The 26,059-nt window shown below is 39.0% G+C and overlaps 2 protein-coding genes across 2 annotated transcripts; both read right to left on the bottom strand.

Moving 5' to 3' along the window:
- Window positions 1-608: 608 nt before the first annotated feature.
- LOC124370730 (MFS-type transporter clz9-like) lies at window positions 609-3,230 on the bottom strand. Its single transcript, XM_046829031.1, has one exon. It carries the CDS (start codon window positions 2,779-2,781, stop codon window positions 856-858), a length of 1,926 nt encoding a protein of 641 aa, XP_046684987.1. The 5' UTR covers window positions 2,782-3,230; the 3' UTR covers window positions 609-855.
- Window positions 3,231-6,924: 3,694 nt separating this feature from the next.
- On the bottom strand, window positions 6,925-11,764 carry LOC124370731. The gene is made up of 2 exons (XM_046829032.1): window positions 11,485-11,764; window positions 6,925-7,496 (listed from the first exon to the last, which is right to left on the bottom strand). Exons 1-2 carry the CDS (start codon window positions 11,731-11,733, stop codon window positions 6,987-6,989), a joined length of 759 nt encoding a protein of 252 aa, XP_046684988.1. The 5' UTR covers window positions 11,734-11,764; the 3' UTR covers window positions 6,925-6,986.
- Between the last annotated feature and the right edge of the window lie 14,295 nt (window positions 11,765-26,059).

Genomic DNA, 26,059 nt, shown 5'->3' on the forward strand with positions numbered 1-26,059 from the left:
AAATTCAATAATAAAAAAAATTATTGATTATAACTCACAATAATCGCACTTATATCCACTAATGAGCACCATATCCATAGACTGGATCATCGGATACTTGTTCATTGTCTTGAAGTCTTCTTTTTACATTTAGTCTTGCCGCACGAGCCCTTTTTTCAATTTCTTTCATAGCCTGTTCAGCTTCGTAGACCCGTTTCAAATCGACGTTTTAGTCCCACAATACAGTTTGCACCAGATTTTCCACATACCTTTTCCATAACTTTTGCCTTTCCTAAAACTCCCTCATTATAACATATAACAGCATCATACACTCCATTTTTCAATGTTTCTAATCCAACAAAATTATTTTTTGAAACTCGCGTCCAAATCATATTAGGGGAACCCGGGGCGGAATGGGGTACTTAGTAAATATATATTTTTTTCATGTAAAAAGGGTTGATTAAAAAGGCTGAAATATTTTATACATGTTTATTGAACATTAGCACACAACAAGAAAATATTCATATCTTAACTAAACATCAATATTTTTTTTTATATTTTGAAAATTACACCTATTACAATTTCCCGTTCTGCCCCGGGTATCGGGGCAGAATGGGGTGGTCATTAAATACATGTCAAAATTTTTGAAAAACTTCCCTCCAAACGTATATTGTTAATTATAACTACTAAAACGTGTTTTGTCATAGCTTTTTTTCCTAAGGCTACTTAAACTAACATCAATTGTTTTCAAATCCTATTCTCAGTCCTCATCGTCACATAATTCACATAACAATACAGCTTCATCGTCCTCACTGTCTATGCCTGCGCATGAATTGTGAGCCCACTTTTTGCACCTACAGCACGATACCCACCCTTCTACTGATTTTGAATAGAACTCTCCACAATACAAACAGGCACAGTCTGCATCATCATCACTGTCATCATTGTCTTCATTTTTCTGCTCCTTCTTTTTTCAAGTTTCTTCAGGTTTTTTTCTTTAGTTTCCTTACTCTTCGATTTGTTCTCCTTCTTAAACAACCTCATTCTTGCTTTTTCTTGCTTGATACGATTTTTTTCTTCCCTTTCATTTATAGCCTCCATAAGTTCTCTTTTGTATGGCGATTCTGTTAAGATCGCAGTCTTCCCTTTTTTCCGATTTGACCTCTTTGTGGTGGCCTTAACTTTGGGAATTGGCATCACAACTTCGGGTGAGACTACAAATTTGGATGTTTCCCCTAATTGAGAGGCCTGGTTACCATCTACCCAATGAGAGCATCCAGGGACACTCAATCCATCATTGAGCCGGGGTTTCTTTGCCGGTGTTTGCTCCTTATCAGTGCAAAAAACTTCATCAACATCATTTGAGCTTGCTGATTGGCATTTTTTAACTGGAATGTTCGGAGAAGGCTCTTGGATAAGTTCTTCACCTCCTTGGTTAAGATCTTCACCTCCTTGGTTAAGATCTTCACCTCCTTGGTTAAGATCTTCACCTCCTTGGATAAGTTCTTCGCCTCCTTGGATCAGTTCTTCTCCTGGTGATAAGACAGCCTCTTGGGAAGGAGGTATTTCAACAGGAATGTCGGTTACGTCTGCTGGGAGAAAATCTTCCTCTTTGAAGATGGAGGGATCAGTAGGCCATATTCCTGTAGCTTTAAACGCACTTATGGCAGTTCTCATATTGGCGCATTGAATATAGGCTGCCCCAAAAATAGTCGATATCTGGAATAAAGTTACCACTTTTCCTGGATTGCTCCGAAGCCATTTTCGGAGCTCCTCGCTGTAGTATCGACTTAAGGGGTTCATAAATGCAACATCAAGAGGCTGAAGCCTCTGGGAGCAATGCGGTGGAATACATAGCATGGAAACTCCATTGTCCCTAGCATAGTCAATAACGTTCAGGTTTTTAGTGTGTGTCGAGTGGCCGTCAAGGATAAGAAGAACAGGCGATGTTTTAGATGCATTAGAGAATGTAACAAACTTCTTGAACCATGCAAAAAAAGTATCTAATGTAATCCACCCCGAGCTGTGTACCTCTGCCCAACCCCCAGGAGGCAATCCCATCTCAAACTCCTGCTGCATTCTTTTCCTAGGAAATATCAGCATAGGAGGCATGTACGCTCCACTTGCTGACATGCAAAGGAGGGCAGTTACAGTTTCTCCTCTGTCTGCCGAAGTTAACAACCCAACCTGACGCTTTCCTTTTAGGGCAATGATTTTTGAATTGCTCTTTGGGTTAACTGTAATTCCAGTTTCGTCGCAGTTATATATTTGGGAGGCAGTTAGTTTGTGCTTGTCCACTACTTTTGTGAGTAACAAAAAAAATTTGTCAACAGACACTTTGTTGAACCCCATAGCTCGTGCACCAGATGTTGACTCAGGTGTCCGAAGAGTTAAAGTAGGATGTCTCTTAAGGAAGCCTGAGACCCAATCTTGTCCTGCGGTTTGATTATTAAATCTATGGCCAATGCCATTCCTTACAGCTAATTGATAAGCTAATTCCCGCAAGTCTTTCATTGACAAACCAAATAACCTAGCCTCCATAGATTTTAAGTAGGTTACTAGCTCTTGTTCCTGCTCATCACTAAATACTTTTTGAAATTTTCCTGCTGATTTATTAATTTTATAGTCAGGGTTTTCTTTCTTTTTTTTTACATATCTTTCCAAAGTTGATTGGGGCACATTGAACTGTTGAGACGACTTTTTGTAACCGAATTGGCCGGAAATAACTGCATCAACTGCGTTATTCATAGACTCGTAGGACCATGATTGTCTATCCGTTTTTCTTTTATAGTCTCGAACCATCTGAAATATAAAAAATAGCCTAAGTAATATGGTCACCAATAAAAATGAGTATGGGGCAGAACGGGGTACTTCCCCGTTCTGCCCCACCCCGTTCCGCCCCAGTGATATGTTTTAGGTTATGGAGGTATGGTGACTCAAAAACGATGTGTAAAGAAACATTCTACTACACGTAACATAAGCTAATTAAATGTACTTCAAGTATCCACTAATGATAGTTGAGCTTAAAAGCTGTAAATTGACCTTACCTTGGTTCCAATACCGATCAAATTTGCAACGCAGAAGCACGAAAACTATCATCAGCACACTCACTCCGCAAACATCAACGAAACTAACTAAACATGGCTGCCGGTGTCGAGCCGAAGTGGCGTGATCTAGTTACAGTGATTGCCGCTAGGTAGAAGCACGTGCTTGACCTCAAAAATCTACATCTTCATTCTGCCCCGCTACCCCATTCCGCCCCGGGTTCCCCTATTGAATGATTCATTCTGATTTTGTGTTTTTCCATGGACACATTTTTTTAGCAAGGTAGGATTAGCTAAGTCTTGATAGATGGGCTTGATTACTTCCATGATTGTAGATGGTATATTGTTCTTTGGTAATGGTGGTTCAACATTCAATTCTTTACTTCGATTATACTTACACCACGAAGTTGTGCCTGCTGGGCATAGGCCGTGCTGAGGTTTGTCTGCAGTAGACAACTTATGAAAAAAAGTAGCCCATACTGCTTGTTTCATCTTATCTACATCATCACAGTTCTGTCTAATGGCTGTTCCATAATAAGTTTGTAGCTCTGTTATTATATTATCAGTCAACCTTCCTTTTCCTGATAAAGGCTTGCCATCGGGTAATGTTACACCCTTGTACTTTTCCTTCAGTCTTCGGAGCCTACCACCCATACGTTTCTGGATATGTCCAATACATTCAAGTTTCTGTATTGTAATATCAGGTCCATACGGTTTACTATTGTTTACAACCTCAAAGGCTTTACTGTCTCCGTCGCCTAAGTAATTCACATAACGTGTAGGAATATTACCTTTGTCAGAGCGCTCATATATTTTGACAACACCATTTATTTCCATCCCTCCACTGGCTCCTCTATAATTAGCAAGACATCCTTCATGGCTAAGAACTTGCTTACCCTTACAAATATTGCAATACTTAGACATACACTCAACATCAAGTACCTTACTCGTATCTACACTTGTCACGGTGACCACACCATTCAATGATGAGTGACCTCTCTTCTGCCAGGTTCCGTCAAATATTACGCTAAGATCACTGTTATCGTCATTTTCATTTACAGCTTCTCTTTTTGCAATTTGCATGCTTTCTTTAGCTACTTCAGAAATACATTTACTCAGTTCTTTATTGTAACTATCAAATCTCAAGGGGGGTTGGGGTAAGTTCATTACCGAACAAAATGTCTGTGCCGCTGCATACACTAACCTAATGTTGTTTTCAAAACAACCACTTTCAGTTTTTTCAGAAGTCATAAAATCTACATTAGCATCACAGTTATTGCATATGAGTGATAATCTAGACACTATTCCTTTCCGTTTTTCTGGATATTCAAACAGTTCTAATGAAAGTTCAGAGAAACACTGATTACAAACCGCAAATTTTGACAGTTGTTTGTTTAGTATTGAAATATTTACTAAAACATTACCATCCTTGAAATTATGTCCATAATACTCAGGCTCTTCTGCACATAGTTTTATATTCTTGAGCTTCTTTGCTGAAGAACTTGGTATACTAGGCCTACCTTCATTGACAGGCATAGGCCTATTGCTATGAAAAGATTCACTGCTAGTAGAGCTATTTACATTATTTGAAGAAGAACAACTATTTACACTATTATTTACAACACTACTATTTACACTATTATTTACAACACTACTATTTGTTTTAGTTTTTGAAATATTACGCCTTTTTCCAAACTTTTTTAGTCTAGCCATCTCTCAAAAACACTAAGACAATAAACAGTAAATATTATTCAAAACAACAATTTGACTTACAATTTTGAGGTTATGTTTGCTAACTGGATTGTAGCTGAAATAAAAACAGCTGATTGCAATGATCCAAAAAATGCTTTATGTAGATTTCATCCATAACACTGTATACTATATGAAGTGGCCAACATATGTCATTTTCGGCTTCGTGTACTCTTAGTAATAAAACTAATTTTTAATGTGAATAAGTGCACAGAATAACATGTTTTTGGTATCAATGTATTCAGGAAGAGCTACTGAATTAAAATAAGTAAAAAAAAAATTTTGTTTTAAATTTGTTTTTTCACTGACAGGTCCCCTTAACACCAGGTTCCTTAAAAACTTTACTAATCACGTGCGCTCCGTGCATTGCAGAAGTATCTAAATCGACTCGGTGAGGATAAATCATATCCGGCGGGGTGAGGCCTCGGGTGTTCGTGAATGCTTTCAAGATTGCCCGAAAACGAACCTCACTCGCGGGATCAACAACTAAATTTTCTGGGAGAACATATTGCCAAAGTACTTCCTCTACAGGGTTCAGTTTAGCTACACCCTCCCCCTCAGAGGAACTTTCCTCGCCTTCTGAGTCTCCTTCAGAATGGATATAATTTTTCCTTAAATTTATAATAGCTCCTAACTGTCTTAATATGTCTAGACCTAATATTCCCCATACGGTATTTCTATTTTCGCTACTCTGAAAACTACTGTTTGGCATTTTCCTGCTACATTTATTGCCATTTTTAGAATCCCTAAAATTTCCAATGGACTCTCCGTCACGCCCCTTATTGTAACTTTATCATATTCAGGAAATAAAGGTTGACTACTGACGCCCTCTTTTAACAATGATAAAACAGCTCCAGTATCTACTAGTAAAGGTACTTTTCTGTTTTCAATTATTCCTTCTACTATCAGATCTCCATTAGTGGTGGCTATTATACTAGGTACGACTAACTGTTTTATACTATTATCAGGCACGATAGGACGACGCTCTCTTAGGCTACCAGACTCTTCCTGTTTTCCGAACGCACATTTTGGTTTAAACATTTATTTGCATAGTGACCTTTTTCATGGCACTTGTAACATTCTACGTTTGCGTTGGTACGTCCCCCATTTTGAAACATATTTCCTTGTGCTCCTGTACCATATCCGGAGTTACCACTGTTGTGAAACTTCCCTCTAGAACTATGACGTCTATTATTGAAATTTGGATTTCCGGCCCTCCGTCATCGGTTCGCGTTATGTCCATGCTTTGGTGCTCTACACTTCCGTGCCATGTGACCAGGTCGGTTACAATTATAGCAAGTTACTAGAGTCGCAAATACGGGTTTAGGTTCTCGACTGGCCTAACTACGATCATCTGCAGATACCACGACAGCATACCGGACTGTCTCATCCCAGCTTTCAGGAACTTTATTCCGTGTTACCTGACCCGTCGTTCCACTAAATCCATGAAGGAAGGCATGAAGCATCCGCATTTCTGCTTTCTCATGCACAATTCGTTGTTAGTAGAAAGCCCGCCCCTTGAGCACCGCGCCTGATTGGTCGAGAGGGTGTCACGTGACCAAGATGGCGGCGCCCATGAAATAGCTATGTTTACACTTGTGCGATATTCGATTCAACTTTCTTTTCAATTTTTGTTTCGTCTTGCGTCAAGCGCATGCTTTTCCAAGCATTCTTTTGACGCATGCTTCATTGCTGTTTACATTTTAGCGTTAGTTGTATGCTTGACGCAGTGTCTTTAATGATTATTTAGTGTTAAAATGGACAGTGACGCTGTGTTAGCTGGTATTAGTGTAGCGTGTTTATTATTGTCAAAAGTGCGTAAACGTAAAAGGAAAGTTAGGTCTATGTGGATGTGTGATTATTTGAAAAGGAGGAATAATGGTATTTTGAACGATTTGGAACTGAATGAAAGTTTTCTATTCAAAAATTTTACCAGAATGAGTAGAGAAAACTTTTATAACCTTTTAGAATTAGAGCAAAAATAGAGAAGAAAAATACTACCTTCAGAGAAGCTGTTCCTCCTGAGATCAGACTAGCGATATGTGTGAGATATTTAGCAACAGGTGACTTATTTGCATCTTTGGTGTACCTGTTCAAAGTATCTAAGCCATTGATTTCGTCGATGATACCGGGGGTCTTAAAGGCAATAATTGAAGCACTTCAAGATTTTGTCAAGGTAAGTGTTTTATTTACATTATTACCCTACTATAACACTTATTTCTTAGTATTATCAAGGTTAAAACACAAAAACTGCTGTACTTCCCCAAGCACATTACTTGGATGCTGGGATTTCTCTGTGGAAATTTGTAGTTGGGAACTAATGTTAGGTTCGTAGTGGGTACCATAAGAAGAATCTGAAGAGGGGCTGTAATATTGAGGAGCTACTGTGTTATTTTGTAAAGAATTATTAATTTCCTGCATTTCAAAATCGAAAATCAAATTTTGTATTCTATTTCTGGCAATTGCCTGGTTACGCGGAGTCAACTTCCTTAGCTGGGTTGCTATCATCTCCTCAAATATAGAACAGTCATCCTTTTCAGATAATGATTTAGCTGCTACTTCAAGAAATCCGAAGGCAGCCTCTTCTTTTTTCCCATCATCATCTATTTTTCTTTTAATTCCTCTGCAGGTCTGTGGTGTTGGGAGAAATTTTTGCTGTCGACAAGAAGACGATGCTGTATCTTGAGTTTCAGGTGCTTCTTTTTCTGGTGGTTGGTCTTCATCCTGAAAGAAAAAAAACATACATAGTTTTTGTTTACACCTTTATGAAGCGTTCGAAAATTTAACTTAGATCTTCTTTTACAGCTCCCTGCGAACGAGGACGAATGGAAATTAGTTTCCCATGATTTTAATGAAGTTTGGAATTATCCACATTGCATTGGGGCCTTGGGTGGCAAACATGTCCAAATACAACGTCCGGAAAATACTGTTGCTGAGTATTACAACTACAAAGGTACACACAGTATAGTTTTGATGGCAATAGTTGATGCCCACTATAAATTTATATACGTTGATGTTGGTTGTCAAGGACGTATTTCTGACGGTGGTGTTCACAAAACTACACTCCACCAGGGACGTTTGACCGTGAAGGTGTTAATACAAGAGAGGTCATTCCAGGCACATGGAGGAGGCATACTGCAGGGGATACTGGATTAACAGCGCCTAGAAGACCCCCCAGAAACATGACGAATAAAGCAAAACAGGTTCGATCAGAATTCAAGGAATATTTCTTAACTGGTATTGGATCTATTTCAAATTAGAAGACACAATACACATTTTAAATAATGTAATAAAACGTTGTTTTATCTAATTTTTAAAGAATTTTATAAATTAATGTTATCAAGGCTGTAATGACTGATCTTTTATCATTAAACATTTATTCATCCAAAAAAATGTGTTTCAATCCAATTTAATCAAACTAATAAATGTACACACGTAATTGTATTATAGTTATATACATCCCTTCTACAGCAGTTAAATAATCTATTAACCCGCCGTTAGTCCCGTAAAGCTTTGTAACGCCGTTAGTCGGCTGTGGAGAATTTTTCTCACACCCTGTTTTTTCAAATACTTTGTTTAATATTCTCTATATTGTTAACAAAACTGACATTATTACTTAATATTTAAATAATAAACATAATAAAGTCACTTTTTACACAAAAAAAGGTTGATTCACTCATGCTATTATTGTCAAAAACCTTTGTTTTCTTAATTTTTTAGTCGTTTGTAAATGTAAATGCATTTAATACAACCCCTAGTATAATATTTAAGCTAAACAAGGTAGAGTAAAAACACATTTACAGTTAAGAGAGAGTTTATTAATACATAAAATAAAAGTTAGCCATATTAAACATGAGTTTAGTTAAGTTTTTTTTTGTAAGTCAAATAATGATATACCTACTGTTATATGAAAAAGTCTTTGTTTTCTTTCTTCCAGAACACTTAACTTCGTACTTAGTCTTCTTTGTTGGCACATTCTGAGCACACTAAGACAGTGGTAGCAACATGTTCTTTACAAATGGGTGCTTGACACTCTCCGCAAGTATTCTTCGTATAACGGTTTTTTCTTCTTGGGCAATAGGCACATTTCGGGGGTTTCCCAGGTTCCTGTGCACAAGTGTGTTCAGCTGGGTTCCTAATATTGGCTTCTTCATGTTTACCAAGACAGTTTTTAATTTTTTGTCTCGTTGGGATCGACAGTGTTTTTATTTCAACTCTTCTCAAAAGAAGATTTTTGATCAAATCCTTGCCGAGTTCCATAAGAAATTGTCTTCTTGCCATTTCAGAGTTCGTGTTTGCTTTGAAAATTATACACGCATTGACAGCACCAACATTCAAAAGTCCATTGAAAACCGTAAACGGCCATCTTCTGCTAATTCTAGATACACAGTATTCTGTCTTCAGCCGGTCTACCACATCTACTCCACCTTTAGTTGCATTATGTGATTATTTCGGGTTTCATGTCATTTCCACTTTTTTCATCAATTTTGTCATTTACGCCTTCCAGTAACATCAAGTAGTTCTGCAGGAATTTCACGTTTGTCTTTACGTAACGTTCCTACTACTGTTAGTCTGTGGTTGACGTAAAGGTCATTTGCCAGAGGTACTGACGTGAAAAAATTATCCATTGTTACATTTCGTCCTGTTTTATTTATTATAGAAATGCAACGTTTCACCACACTTGCTGCATCATTGTCCATTGTAAAAGGACTGTCCTTGGGCTGCTTTCCGGGGTAGATCTCCATGTAAGCTGTGTAAAAAGTTGCGGAGTCAACGGGTGCATAAATTTTTATACCGTATTTGCAGGGCTTACTTTTCATGTAAATACGAAATTTGCAACGGCCCCTAAACGGCTCCATCATTTCGTCGATAGTAACATTCTCGCCAACACTGTAGCTTTCTCCACAAGTTTTTACAAATGAATCAAATAACTCTCGAATCGGTGCTAAGTTATCTAACTTTTTCCTTGCAGCACGAGTATTTCCATCATCAAATCTTAGGGCCTGTAATAGCAAACGGAATCTTCTCTGTGACATAGTAGCAATGAAAATTTCTCGCGCTGTTCCATCAACTGTCCAGAGTTCATCCAAATGAATATGGTTATTTTCCTTGACCCCTAATATATATAAGAGCCCGAAAAAGCAGATATTTCTGTCACATCTGTAAGTCGGCAGTCTTGTTCTCCTCGAGTATATTTTTGACTCATTTTGGAAAGCTTTTGATTAGTGTATTTCACAATATCCTGCAACATAGAATCAGGGAAAAAAAGTTTCCAACAATCTACTATAGTTTTACACTCACGGGCTACTCCTGTCACTCCAGGTAATTTCGTCACGATGTTTTGAGGGCGAGCTTTGGTAGTGTTCGAGGTATGAAACTTATTCCAAATGACGTTAGTTTTTTTCCCAATGTAACAATTCTGAGGGCATTCACGACTGACAGGTTGACTGCTACTACTTCCTCGACCACGAGTATCTCGTCGTACAGCACCAGGGCCTCGCACAGCAGTCCGACCTCTTGTGCCATGTGACCGAACAGGAGCATGGTCACGTCTCTTAGTTACTCGTCCACGAGCAACACCTCGCCCTCGAGCTTGACTCGAAAAATCACTAGGCCTACCAATTCCAATTTGGTTACTCCCAGTTAGCTCACTTTGACATGAGGAAGGAGGCCCTGGTTCAAGTACAGTATACTCATTGGTTTCCAAATCATGAATATCATTCTGGAAGCTAACTGGCTGTAAAGGCTCAACATGATTTATGGGTAGCAGATCATTTTGTAAACCAAATTGTTCATCAATGGCAATAAAAGTGCCACAATCTTGATTTGGTTCAGGTGTTGAAACAGGTATATCAGGAACCATATAAACATCATTATCAACCTCATCTGAGTTTTCTACATCAGAGCAAGATACTTCTGAGTGACGATCATCATCGTCATGTTCACTGGGTCCATCAGAGTCCTCTGAATCATCAGCATCGTCTGTATTGTTCAACCAACTCAACAACTGACTGTCTTGATCCATATTGAAAACTTATATCTAATGTAAAAACTAATGTAAATCAAGCAAGTAAAATAATGTCACTTAAACCAAAAAAATAAAATAAAAATGTCACGCGGTTAGTCGGGTGTAGAGGATAAAACTCACAACAACAGTGACGCGACTAGTCCCGAGTAGAAGATTCTCCTCACTGACGCGACATGGGCAGGTCTACCCCCCTCTACCAGACAACCGGCATCCAATAAAGTTTTGTTTGAGCTACCATAACGCTCCTAGTGTACAGAGTGAGGAACTCCTAGAACGATTTGAACCTATGACCAATAGAATGCGCAGCCTGCTGAAAAATACGAAAATGTGAGAATTATTCTCACAGGGGGACTAACGGTGGGTTAAACAAATCGGCTGAAATTATAATGTAAACAAAGTACGAGTGTTAGTTAAAAAAGCAAATTACTGAAGTCAGCTGTTTATTTGAATTACACTAAATAAATATCAGAAATCTGTAACCGTATGCTCTCGTTTGATTAACATTTGAATTTTATAAGGATAGTTAATAAAATATGAATTTTCAAAAAAAACCAAATTCTTTTATATACACCCACTGTATTATGTGCAATTCATTAAAGTACTCTCTATTTTATTTTATTACTAACAAAGATTGTTGTCACATTGTTTCAATTTGAAATTTAAATACAAAGGAAATAAACTTACTGCTATGTTGTCGTGTATATTGTCTTCCCCAATTTCAACTTCTTCGGTGATCGTATCCTCTAAGGAGTCCTTCGTCGTTCTTGGAGTGATTGAGTCTCCGAGAAATAACAAATGCTTGTAGGCAAACCAGGAACTTTGATATACGTCATCAGCACTGGCACCACTTTTTCTTTGCGACATTTTCTGTTGTTCTTTTGAAAAATATGAACGAAGGTTTTTAATTTTGGATTTAACACCTTTTTCACTCATTTTGTACTTCTCACCTAGTGCACGGTAAGCGTCATTGAGTTTGTTTTTATTGGTATAACACTTGTCCTTTATGTCCCACAATACACTATAGTGTCTGTAGTCTTCTATAAAATCAACAGTTTGTTTATCTGAAGACATCACTGTAATATATAAACAAAACTAACAAATAACAACTGTAGTAATAAATATATGCAGCACGGTTTGACGCACGAATATCCAAAATTATGGAACTGCTTGCTTTGCAGCACGCGATTCAGAAGGAAGACTGTTTTCCCGGAAAACAAGCACTCTTCTCCGCATGCGTCACGTGCGCTAGCGCAGCATGCCTCAAGCGCACGCAAAATCGCACAAGTGTAATCATAGCTATTGGCGGGAACAGGGGAACCTCACCTCACTTTCTTGGTTTCCCGCGTATTCAAGATAGCTGTGCCCAGTTGGCGGGAACAGGGGAACCTAACCTCACTTTCTTGGTTTCCCGCGTATTCAAGATGGCTGCGCCCAGTTGGCGGGAACTGGGGAACATAACTTCAATTGTGAAAAGTGCGGGAAGGTGACCAGAACATAACCTCACTTTACGGTTTCCCGCGTAATCAAGATGACGTGGTAAATAAAACATTACATACTAAAAATAAAGACGAATCATACCTTATTGTGTGATGTGGTGATGATTGAGTCGATGTATAGAGCTGGGCATAGGGGTTCGATCAATACGGGATCTGCGCGCACCTGTCCGTGCACTCGGCTGGAACGGTCAGTGCACTGTGTGTTAATGGCAGCAAGCGGTAAGTCTATTATATTGTTCTACGATTACTGACTTACCAGGAGTTTTAAATAAAACAATTTATAAAACCACTAATTTATTATACTATTTCTAATTTCAAAACAACTATTCACATTGGCACGTGGCACCTTCACCACACACGTAGGAATACGTAGTCGTGACGTCATCAGAGGAAGTCTGTAACATAAATAGACCTGAGTTAGCCAGGTCTGAACAAGAAAATTTCGCGCTTCCCCACTGGTTGGAATAAGCGCGTCCTTGATTGAATGTAAATAGTATCTAAGAGCTCTGATTGGTGGAACCTGAGAGGCCACCACTCCTTCCTCTCTCTCCCGTCAGATCCGTGCGGGAGGTCAGAGAGATAGAACGTGTTTCGCTCTGAGTTTTACTATCGTTACACAAATACTTTAACATTATTTCTTAATAGGATCTTTTTATATTACTGGAGTAAAATAATTCAATCTAATACGTTAAAATATTTTTACTTTTACTTATATTTATTTTAATTACCGTCAATACTATTCTTGTAATTATTTTTCTTGATCTAAATAATAATTATCGTTACTAGTAGCAGTTTTAGATATCGGCTTTTTAGTCATTTTAGTTGCTTTTGGAGCGTAATATCGTTTCTATAATACCTTATTTTAAATAATATATCCTTAGTTTTAAACATGTACGAAAATATTAACCCTCCGAGCGTCCATCATATTTCCCTAAACGTCCACCTTTTTTATAGGTTTTGCAGTCTTTTTTTGCATAATTCATAAAAAATCTTAAGAATGGTTTAAATATAGAGTATTATACATCATTTTTCTCGTAAAGACTTACAGAATATGATTATATAAAAATTAAAATTGAAAAAAAATTTTTTTTGCAACAGCCTATGAAAGGGAAAAAATATTTTAGAAAATATTTTTATAATATAATAAAAGTATCCACATGTTATTGTTATATTACCTCTAGAACAATTTCATAATAGGCAAATTATACCAAATTTAGTCATGAACACATAAATATACAGGGTTATAGGGTTCTGTGAATATATTCATAATGTTATACAAACTTACATGGATATGCACAAATTTGAATTTTTGCCTATTTGGTGTTGCTAAGTAGCACAACAATAAAAATTATTTTCATGCAGTTAAATGCTTTTGTTATTTACCTTTTTTGAAGTAGTTTGTAGATTAGATGAAGAAACGAGTTTTTTACAACACAAAACTATAACACACACACACACACACACACACACACACACACACACACACACACACACACACACACACACACACACACACACACACGAAAAAAACACTTATTATTTACATTATATACAAAAAAACTGTTCACAGTTTTATTCATTGTCGTCTTGTCCATCTGGGTGCTGCCTTTTTATCCCTGTAAGGGACCTTCTGAAGTGCTTCATTTTGCTGAAGCACTTGGGATGAACCCCACAATTGCATGCTTCACACCACCAATAGCTGCGTTTTTTACAAACAGGACATACCCTTTGATTGTTCCCTGGTAGGTGTGCCAGTGCATGTTCTACTGATGTTGGAGCAGGCTGAGGGGCTACTTCTTCTGGTGCTGTTCTTGTGAGTTCATCAATTAGAACCATCACAAATTTTCTTCTGGGCATAGGCTTGTCTGTATTTTTTGAATATAAGATGAAGGAGTCGAAAATTGCCATGTCAAGGAGATTATAAAAAATTTTTTTCCAATAGCGAGTGGTGGTCCGCGAGCATGATATGTGATAGATGGATTTATCTTTCATGTCCACTCCACCCATGTATAAATTATATTGCTGTATCATGTATGGCTTTACAGCCTCATGGTGACTTTTTTTGCTTTGAACTCGTAGATCTTGGGCATGACAAGCTGTTGACAAAAGGTATACTGGTTTTCGGGTTATTTTTTGTTTGTACCCTACTGCTAACACAGGCCCTCTTCTAAAATAAACACTCTGTTGTTCACCTAATTTAGTTGACAAGACACTCTTTGACAAATCTTTGGTCCTCTTATTCACAGTTCCAGTAAGGTAAGTGTCCTTCTCAAACAAGGATTCAGCGAGTGGAAGCTTTGTATAAAAATTGTCTGTGAAGAGGTGGTAAAATTTGTTTAGAAGCCTTGTTTGTGTCATTAATTCCATTATAACTTTCTGAGTAAATGGATCATTGCCGTCTTGGAGAAAGTCTTTACCACTATATAATGCCGTGTGCAAGATATATCCAGTCTCACTGTCACATATTTCAAATTTTTTAATCCCAAATCTGGCGTGTCTTTTATTTGGCATGTACTGTATGAATACCGATCGATTTTTCATACCTATCATACTTTCATCTATCGATAGGTTTTGATAGGGAACAAAATATGTTTTGAAGGCATGATTAATTGAGTCCATGAACTCTCGAACCTTGACCCAGGGGTCGTACCCTGGTTCTCCCTTTTTTAGAGTGTTTGCCGAAGTCAGATGGAGAAATGACGAAATGAGACAAAAACGATTGTAAGACATTGTCTGTCCAAACCAGGGAATGTATTGGTTGCTAAGGGTTGCCCAATAATCTTTTACATTTTGTTTCCGGATCATTCCCATATTAATAACTATGGCAATGAACCGCTTCATCTCAGCTATTGAAACATCAACCCATCGCTTGCATCTAGATGTTGGTTTCATTTTACCTCCAGTTCTTTTTTCATCCAATTTTTTTGAAGCATACAAATTAGTTTCATTACATAGCAAAAACCAGATTGCTTGGGTAAAAAATAAAGAGAAGTATGCCAAAGGTGAACTATTTCTTGGAGGACAGTTTTTGATCCCCGGATTCCCCACACGAAATTTTGATGGCAGATCGACTGGGTTTTCAGAACCTGGGTATACTCGAACCCACACTGGCCCAGGAGGTGCAGGATGAACTGGGATCTCAGGACGATAATCATTGTCGGATTCGTTCCCAGCTGGGCTAGAGCCGGACCTAGGCCTTTCGCTTTCCTCATTACTAGAATCCAAATCTGAGCCAGATGAATAGTCACATAGGTCATTATCTATATCTGAATTACCTTCCGATACATCTCCTAGGGATATTTGATCATCGTCTAGGTTATTTTCGTCTATGGATGTAGTAGTGACTGCCTCAACTTCAGAATTATCAAATTCACTTACATCGGTCAATGATAAGATTTCTCTAATGTCACTTGATCTGCACGGGTCACCCATTGTTTACAGTTAGTACACTAAACTCACACAAATAAAGAGAAAACTATTCACAACACAAAATACTATTCGCAAAATGCTCAATCACTCATCGGTGTGCAAAACAACAACACACTGAAGAATCACGCGAGCCGCGTCCCGCCCGAAATAACAGCTGGTATAACCACGTACACTAGCATCTGGTACAGACCAAGAGGTATACAAAGACCACTAAATGTAAAAAACAACTCACGGGCTTTCGTTATATGTAATTTAGAACAATATTACGCCAATAATAGCGCGGGTGCAATTAATTTGATCGGCAAGTGCCCGTCGACTTAAAATAAGACGGCGACGTTTAGAGAAAGGTGCCGTCGACTTAAAACAAGTCGGCCGACGCTCGGAGGGTTAAAGTAGATTCTGAACCTGTACATATGGATATGGAGTTGGATCCTGTAAAAACGCTAGGTAAAAACGAGACTTACATAAAAAAATATAGGGTATACGGTGTTAAGACCACCTTCAAATTCAATCCCGTCCCTGAAAACATTGACGAAATTGATTGGCTAAGAACGGGATTCTCTAAAATAGTAAATGACATGAAATCAAATTGCTCAGATTCGGACTACCTCCGATTTACACTTCACAGTCTAAATTTAAAAAGTAAAGATCCGGGCTACGTGGCATTTCGACCAGCTGACCAGGTCAAAGATGTTGTGCTTTTCGAAATTTTTGGGGGTATAATCCAGAGTAACTCAGAATCAGTAAAATCTACCGATACGTTTAGAGTAGAGTGTTCACGTGTGAATCTCCCTGTAGGTAGTGGAAGGAGGAGACCTGGTTTCTATAATAATTTTGCAGAAGAGTGTAAGGCTCGTAGAGGTATTGTAACCATTAACAACAGACAATCTCTGTCTGCCGCGTGCACTGGTAGTGGCTAAGGCTAACGTTAAAAAAGATAGGGAGTATAAACTGATACAAAATGACAAAGGCGCGAAACAAACAACAAAGGCGAAAAAATTGATGGCGAAAGCCCGAGTTCAAATACCGAGAGAGGGAGCGGGGGTCCCAGAGCTGTCAAAATTCCAAGACCACCTCAAAAAATATAACATCACAGTTTTCAATTATAACAGTAAGGGTAGGGACGTATACTTTAGCGGCAACAACGAAAGTGCTTTGTACAAAATTAATCTGTTGTACCATAGGGGTCACTACAATGTAATCACTAGTCTGACTGCCGCCTTTTCTTGCCATTTCTATTGTGAAGCGTGCCATGTCCCTTACGACCACAAAGCTGAACACAGATGTTCAAATGTCTGCCCTGCGTGCCAGACAGTCTCTCCGCCTTGTAAAGAGGAGCATGGGGGAATTACTTGCCCAAACTGTAACATTAAACTAAGAAATCAAATCTGTTTCGCGGCTCATCAGGGTGAACAATGTAAATCCGTGAAAAAATGCGAAAAATGTCAAAAACTGGTATCCTTAAAACATCGAAAATCTAAACACGTGTGCGGGGAAGTTTTCTGCAAAATTTGTTGCGAGTTCATGGCCCCAAACCACCAATGCTATATGCGGGTCGACACAGGAAAACCCAAAACCGAAGACTTTCTGTTCATCTTTTTCGATTTAGAAACTCGCCAAGACGAGTACATTGACGATAAAAGGGTTCACAAGGTGAACCTCTCTGTCGCCCAACAATTCTGTTGGAAATGCATCGGTGGAGAAAATTGTGAAAATTGTAGCACCCGCACTAGAGTATTTAGACAAGACCCTGTAGTAAGATTCATCGATTATGTAATGGATGTTAGGAAAAGTTTCAAAAACGTTTGTGTAATGGCTCACAACGGACAGGGTTTCGATTTCCAATTTATCTTAAAATACGTATTGGAACAGACAAAGTTCACCCCTGATCTGATCATGCGTGGAACCAAAGTAATCTTGATGGAATTGGACAACGTGAGGTTCATAGACTCACTAAACTATTTCCCCATGGCCCTCTCAGCACTGAACAAAGCCTTTGACCTACCCCCAGAGAAGAAAAAGGGATACTTTCCTCATCTCTTCAACACCCTAGCGAATCAAAATTATGTAGGCCCTATCCCGTCAAAAGAGTTCTACTGCCCAGAATCAATGTTTGAAAGTAGTTACAGAGACTTTGAAAATTGGCACAATGACCAGGTCAACAAAAACGTAGTCTTAGATTTCCAAAAAGAACTTATCGAGTATTGTATCTCAGACGTAGAGATTTTGGCGCAGGCGTGCATTAAATTCAGAAAAATGTTCTTTGAGGAGTGTAAAGTAGATCCGTTCATGGAAGCCGTCACCATAGCCAGCGCCTGTAATCTGGTGTTTAGACGGAATTTCTTAAAATCCAACACTATTGGCCTGGTCCCTAAAAACGGATACCGACTGGTCGATACCCAATCGGCTATTGCCCTGCAATGGTTGACTTGGGAGGAGGACCAGCGCGGCGTTCGAATCCAGCATGTGGGGTGGAAAAGAGAAGTAAAAATTGCCGGGATGCGGGTGGATGGATTTGATGGCGAACGTGTTTATGAGTTTCAAGGATGTTACTTTCACGGGTGTCCTAAATGCTACAAGTACGAGAGGTAAGAGCCCTTATCCGATGACCCCTCAGACTCACTGCATCTGAGATACGAAAGGACCAAATCCAAAATAGCTAAACTCCAAAATTCCGGATACGAAGTTATCGAAATGTGGGAGTGCGAATTCAGAAAGTTAAAGAAAGACCCTACACTGGCATATCTAAATTCACTGACGATCCTCAACACGCTCCCACTCAATCCAAGAGACGCCTTCTTTGGCGGTAGAACGGGCAATGCCAAAACCTTCCACAAGTGCGAGAGCGGAGAGTCTATTCAGTATGTGGATGTATGTTCTCTTTACCCGTTTGTAAATAAAAAATGCAATTATATTATTAAACATCCAAAAATATATGTGGGTGACAGGGAATGTAGGGGGCGAGGCATGCAGGTTGAAGGTCTGCTAAAATGTAAGGCTCTGCCTCCGCTAAAGTTGTACCACCCGGTCTTCCCACACGAATGAATTATAAATTAATGTTTGTGTTATGTAGGACATGTGGGGAGAACATGTACTCGGGTGACTGTTGTTCAATCGGATCTATTCGATGTGATATAGTGAGCACGCCTAGACGTCTAACACGGTCAGCAAAGGCTTCTACGCTTTCGCCTTTTTGTTGAAGAGCATTGGATAGGTTAGAGTAATGGTATTGCTGCGTGTGTTTTCCTGTGAACCGATCTATTACCGCTTTCTTAATGTCCTCATAGACCACTTCGTGACCTGCATGTTCTATGAATGTGGATATAAATGTAGCGGCAGGACATTTTACTTTTAATTGTAACACTCGTACCATATCTTCCTTGGACCAACGACCAGTTCCTGCGGCATTTTCAAACAGACGGAAAAATCCTTTACAGATGGTTCTGAACCATCACCTCTGAACACTTCCACGAGATTCGCTACTGAAAGATCTATTAGTCTAGGTGGTACGGGTGGCAGGGTTTGATCATTTTGGACCGGAGGCGGTACTCGCGCGCCAGGTGCGGGTGCTCGATTGTTATTCATATTCGGACAAAAATAAATGAATGTTTTACTCTATAAATGTTATATTATAAAATAGTACTTCCTCTAAGTAGCACACAGCTACAAGACTGAAATCTATAAAAATAAGTCCGCTAACAAGTGAACCTATTACGGGAAAGATAGTGCCACAAAGAAAACAAACTGAATTACTACACCAGCCCATAAGCGAAATACAATTTATTTTTTATTTAATCCAAAAAGTCAATTAATAATTGAGTAACTTTAACTCTCACCACGTTACTTTCGTTGGTGTAATTAGAGTGTCCGTTAATATACTTTTCTATAATTCTCTGTACTAAATTTCTAAGCAAAGTTTCGCCTAATATATATAGTGGTATAAGTAGTGTTCGCCTCGCTCATTACCGATAAAGACTATTTTTTAACGCTTATCGTGTTACCACGTCCTGTTATGATTACAATTATTTAAATCTGTTGTTTAGATTCTATCTTGGGAATGTCATATACTGTTTGAACTGGTCCTGAAAATGTAACTTGTTTTGCCTTTAACCCTGACTGATTCGTTTTAATTAGGACTACGGTTGACACAGATTGCTTAATTTTCTTGGTTTGCTGTACGTGTTCGTAGTGCGCTGTTATTATTGCGGATCGCGTTCCAAATTTTGTAAACAATTCGGATTTGATCTCTACTCTACTTGCTGTAGGGACACCAGGTTGTTGACCGAAAGACCTTTTTTCCATAAAAAGTTCAAAACTATCTCCTTTTTGTTTCTCCTACGTCATGGGTATGACGTTAAACTGCCTTTCCCATCCTTTCCCGTATCCTTAATCATATCCATCCCTACTCACTCCTTTCCGACTGTTCCGCTTCGTCACCCGCTGGGAGTGCCCCAGCCCTAATCAAGGAGTGCCTTCTTGTTAGTGTGCTGGGGCTGATGTGCGCTTGCGCTGCCGACGCGTCAGTGACGATACGGATCTGAGACCAGCCACGTCAGTTCTTGGTCAGGAAGTGTGCAGTAAGCAGAGATGTCGGAGTCTCTGCTGCTACGTGCGAGCCCGAGTCGTGCGCGAATTCCCGTCTCGGTTAAACGAGCTAACACCAGGCCCCGGGGAACTGGGGTAGGGTCTGTTTGTTCAAGGACCCGAGGGCACGCCCGTTCCTGGTGTTTCGGCCCGCACCTCTTCACACAAAGCGCTGGTTAACTTTCTATGGATACCTCCCCAACTCCAAGGTACAGTGTAGTAAACAGAGATTGCGAAAGTAATCTGAAAAGACTATTATCTGACTCCATGCAAGAAGAGGACAGCAAACAAAGAAGAATAGATAAAAATGACGAGGCCTATGCAATAAACACTCCACTGTTCCTAGTCTTCAAGTCGAGAGATGAAAGAAACCCTCTATCCAAAGCTAGCCCCTTCCTTATTAACAAGGCAATTGTAGGAGCAGGAGGCCAGCCAAACTCCATTAAGAAACTTCGAGAGGAACTGTTCTGGTGGAAGCGGTTGATGGTAAACAATCGAAACAACTACTGAAGATGACCTCATTCTTTGATCAATTTCAAGTAGTAGTTCAACCCCATGGTACCCTGAACTCTTCAAAGGGTATCGTTTTCAGTAGGGAGCTGCTTGAATGCAATCTAGATGAGGTAAAAGAAGAACTCAAACCTAGTTTCGTAACTGATGTTGTCAGAATAACCCGGATGGAAGGAACGAATCAAATCGCAACTCCCGGGCATATCCTAACCTTCAACTTACCCCACCCTCCGGAGACGATTAAGGCAGGATATCTTGTTCTTTCTGTACGTCCGTACTTTCGAAACCCACAGCGATGTTTTCGATGTCAGAAGTTCGGACATTCTAGCAAAGTATGCCAAAACAAAGAACTGTGCGTACAATGCGGTAAGGAAGACCACAACGAAAAGACATGCAACATAGAACCCTTCTGCGTTAACTGCAAAGGAAAACACTCCGCAGCCTCAAGAAATTGTAAGATATACATAGAAGAAAAGGAGGTAATAAAGATTGCCACAGTTAACAAGCTGTCATTCGTGGATGCTCGCAAAGAGTATAGAAGACGAACAGCTCAACTGCCGAAGAAAGATGTGTCTTACGCAAAAGCTGCTGCCTCAACAACCCGAGATACTCCTTCCTGTTCTCATTGTTCTTCCTTGGAGGCGATGGTTGAAGCCCTGACACAACAAATGGCAAATGTCATTAGTTTACTCTCGGCTAACTTCAATCCAATCCCCCAAGTACAACAGAAGCTACTTCCAGCGAAGACATCTGACGATCCTCGTCTACAGAGCACTAGAGCAAAATTCCTAAAAACACCAAACGAAAAAACTAATGTATCCGAGAAACTAAAGCCTCAACAGCAAACGCCAGCTGAAAGAAAAGCGCTCAACGACAAACTAAAACAAAGTATTAAGAGTAAGATTAACAACCGCTCCCAAGGATTACCAAACACTTCCACACATTCCCGTTTTTCATCCCAATCAAGTGTTAAGGAGGAGGACGAGATTGTGGGTGAACAAACCTTAGAAACAGAATTCAAGACAGTCACAGGTAAATTTAAAAATCCACAATTCTCAAAAACCAGAAATAAAATAACTTTTTTTAAATAACAAATAAATGTTTTCAATACTCCAATGAAACATAAACTGATTAAAATCAGGCGTTGAAGAATTAAAACATCTTCAGGAGTCAAAGCCAAGTGTAGTCTGCATCCAGGAAACTAAATTTCACTGGGAAAATCATTTTTCCTTGAAGGGTTTCGATATTTATCGTTACGATAACCTCCACAACCTTAATGCATGTGGGGGTACAGCTATTTTCGTGGATGCAACAGTTGGCGCAAAAGAAGTGAACTTAAACACTTCCCTGCAAGCTTCATGTATCTCCATTTCGGTTCCTTTTAAAATAAATATATGTTCTGTATATTTTCCACCTCCACCATTCGTTCTCGACAGACAGGAGCTGTCAGACCTGATTAATCAGTTGCCCCGTCCATTTCTCATGATTGGTGATTTCAACGCTCATCACCATTTCTGGGGATCTAATACCTGTTCCTCAAGAGGCAACTTGGTTGTCAGAATCTGCGAAGAAGCCAACTTGGTTGTATTAAATAACGGCTCCCCTACATATTTATGCCCTCGAACTGGATCTTGGTCTGTCATCGATTTATCGATTTGCAGCCCGGGTCTTGCACATAGAATAGACTGGCAGCTAATCACGGATTTACATGGAAGCGACCATGTTCCAATCCTGATTAGCTTTCCAGATACGGTGATACAAAGAAACAGGAGACCGAAATGGATTATTAAAAAAGCCGATTGGAATAAATTTAACGAAACCATAATAACCCCAGAAATAAATATTCCATTGGATATTAAAACCGCAGTCACTAACATAAATAATTCTATATTGCATGCAGCTCAGGACAGTATACCTATATCTTCTAGTACACCGAAGCGGAACTTTGTTCCTTGGTGGACAGAAGAATGTAGTAAAGCTCTTCGAGACAGAAGAAAAGCTCTAAGAAAATTTAAAATCAGGCCTACTCAAGAAAACCTAGAGTTATACCGACAAAAGAGAGCTAAAGCCCGCCAGATTTTTAGGATTTCGCAGAGACAGTCGTGGCAAGCGTTCACCAATTCCATAACAAGGGCGACGGCTTCTTCAGTAGTATGGAGGAAGCTTCGCTCGGTTTGTGGAAAACCCCCTCCCAACCTATCCTAGAACTTAAGGTTGGGAATAATATCATTTCCAATCCTCAAGAGGTCGCAAACCAGTTGTCTCGTAATATAGCTGAAGGGGGGTCGGCATGTCCTATCTTCCCTATGTAAAATACCATATCTTTAGGTACACATATCTCAATAACTAATAAAGATATCCAGTTAATTCTTTTTTTGTTGTGTTCCCCACACCTTAATCTTTAATTAGAGCGATTGGTTTTTATTTCTCAAAATGTTTTCCCAAAAAAATCTTTTTTTTAATTAGTCATTAAATATTTGCGGATGTTATTTGTATATTTTTTTAATGACAAATTTAAAAATAGGAATATCATAAAACCCATCGCTTAAAACAAAGATATAAGTGTGGGGAACACAACAAAAAAAGAATTAACTGGATATCTTTAGTAGTTTTTGATATATGTGTACCTAAATGTAAAAAAATCTACTTTTCGGAAAACGCCAAAAAACCAACTTTATTATGAAAAACGGAAAAAACCTACCTTAGTGCATGCCTGCTCCATAGGAAGGGTTGTCAGGGTCTTCCATATCTTCATAAACATCTTCTAACCTCTTATTGGCAATGCTGAGCTGTTTACGGCACCGTTTTTCAATTTCTTGCATAGCTTTATCCGATTTTTTTATCCGCACCTCGTCAAGCTCCTTCATGACACGGATGCAGTTTGACCCAGGATTGATTCCAAGTTTGTGTAAAATTTTACACTTTATAATATTACCACGGTTGTAAGTAGCTATTGCTTCACACACTCCTAGTTCCAAGGTATTCTTCATTACAAAAACTGCTTTAGGAACCCGAGACCAGATGACACTGTTCAGGGATTCGCTAGGATTCTGCGTGCCCCCGTGCAGACACTTACGCAGCAGATGCTCTTGAGAGAGATCCCTGAAAATAGGCTTTATTTCATCCATAACAATTGGAGGCAGATGGGTGTGGTCCTTATGATTGTATGGTTTTTCCTCAGCTATAGCTTTCTTGAATTTGCACCATGTATCAGGTCCATTGGGGCATAGTGCATGAGCAGGTTCAGCGTTAGATGAAACAAGATGAAAGTAAGTCGCCCAGACTGCTGCTTTCATTTTCTGCAAACTATCTGTATTCCTCATAATTGCCAGAACATAATATGTCTGTATTTCATCTATAACAGAGTTAGTCAAGCGACCACGGCCTCCTATCTTTTTACCATCGGAAAGATCTTTTTTCCCTATTTTAGTCTTTAGAGTTCGGAGCCTGGTGCCCATACGTTTTCTAACATGAGCTATACACTCTAACTTTTCTGTTACATACTCTGGGCCATAAGGGGCTTCCTTTTGAATGGTTGGGAATGCAGCACTGTCGCCGTCACCTAAGTAATATCTGTATTTGATACCCCTAGTAGCCTCTGATTTCCTGAACATGTCAACAACACCGGCCACCTCCATTCCACCACTTGTCCCGGCATAGTTAGCAGCACAATTACCTTCATGTTGTTGATTTAGTCTGTTTTTGCACCTACAAAATCTGCTAAATACCCTAACATCTACTACTTTCCCGGTATTAGCGGCAATAGCAGTAATAACACCGTTGTGTGAGACATGGCCGCGGCGCTGCCAGGTTCCGTCAAAAATACCAGTTATATTCATATCGCCATCATTTTCAACCACAGCTTCTGTGGCTGCTTGTTTCATTTCTTCTTCACAAATTTCTTTTGCTGTTGCTGCAAGGGTTTTGTTGTATACCTTGAAAGAAGGAGGCTTTGGTAAGTTCATAACTGAACAAAATGTCTTCGCTGCCTGCTCCCCCTTCCCAATACAGCGAAAAGCATAAACTGCTCGAACATTTACTTCTGATCTACGGTTTCCTAATTTTTCACTGTTACTAGATGATACAGAAAATCCACACTCATTACACTTTATTTCAATTGTCACAGATAGGCCTACTCTGTTACTTGTTTGAAGTGAAAGTGAACCATTGCATTGAGAGCAAACCGCTATGTCTAAAAGCAACTTCTCAAAACTCAGCAAGTTTACAATATCATTACTACAATTGTTACTCATACTTATGTATTGCTCATACTCATCTAAACTACTAACTAACTTTTTCCCTGATGTGCTCTGTTTATTTAGATTACAATCATCACTTGGTCCAGGAGTAGGCGTAAGTTCAGTGACATTGGAGCTAACACTAGGCCTAGCAGAAGTATCACCACCACTTCCATTGTTTGTCTTCCAAGCTGGTACCCCACTGAATAAACTTTTACGTTTTTTAAATGTCTTACTAGGTACGCGAGGCATTTCGAATAAAAATATAAACTACAACCACTTTCAATAACTTTGGTAACTAAATTTCACCATTGAAGCATAAACAATCACTGTCACAACATTACAAACACAAACATAACCAACAAGTCAGACAAACAATAAACAGAACATCTGACTGACACAACCAAAGTGTATCACGTGATGAAGTGTTGCCAACACAGCTATAATAACAAAAAAAAATCTTTCGTAACAGTTTTAGAGTGAGTACTATATTGAATAGGGTGGGCTGAAAAAAAAAATATTTTTTTTTCAAGTGCTATACCGCGGAAAACTTGCATATATACTTCATAAATAAAATGCAACTGGGAAAAAAATTATTTTTTCAATATCACGGTAGCGCAATGCAATTAAAATAGTTCGTTTTTTGAAAAAAACTTGGATTTTTATAATTTTTTCTCCGGTGTAAAAACTTTAAATAATCAATCGCTATAGTGAAAAAACTGTATAATTTGACTTAGAAAACAGAAATACACAATGAACCAGTTAAAAAAACAATGTTTACGGTAGCGCAAACAGCTTTAAATAACGGATAATTACGCTAAAAGGCGCAGTTTACAACACTGCCGTCCCGCGCGGAATGATTCGTTTTGTATGTGACTGTACCGTGTCCCCCACCACTCGTACCCAACCCACAATTCCTTGCGTTGTGTACGCTTGCTTCGCCATTTTGTGAGCTCGCGTCAGTGACTCGGCAGCTTTTGTCAGTGTCAAAGCTTCTTTTGT

Source organism: Homalodisca vitripennis, unplaced genomic scaffold (genome assembly GCF_021130785.1).
Source record: "Homalodisca vitripennis isolate AUS2020 unplaced genomic scaffold, UT_GWSS_2.1 ScUCBcl_313;HRSCAF=2038, whole genome shotgun sequence".
Classification (NCBI taxonomy): domain Eukaryota; kingdom Metazoa; phylum Arthropoda; class Insecta; order Hemiptera; family Cicadellidae; genus Homalodisca; species Homalodisca vitripennis.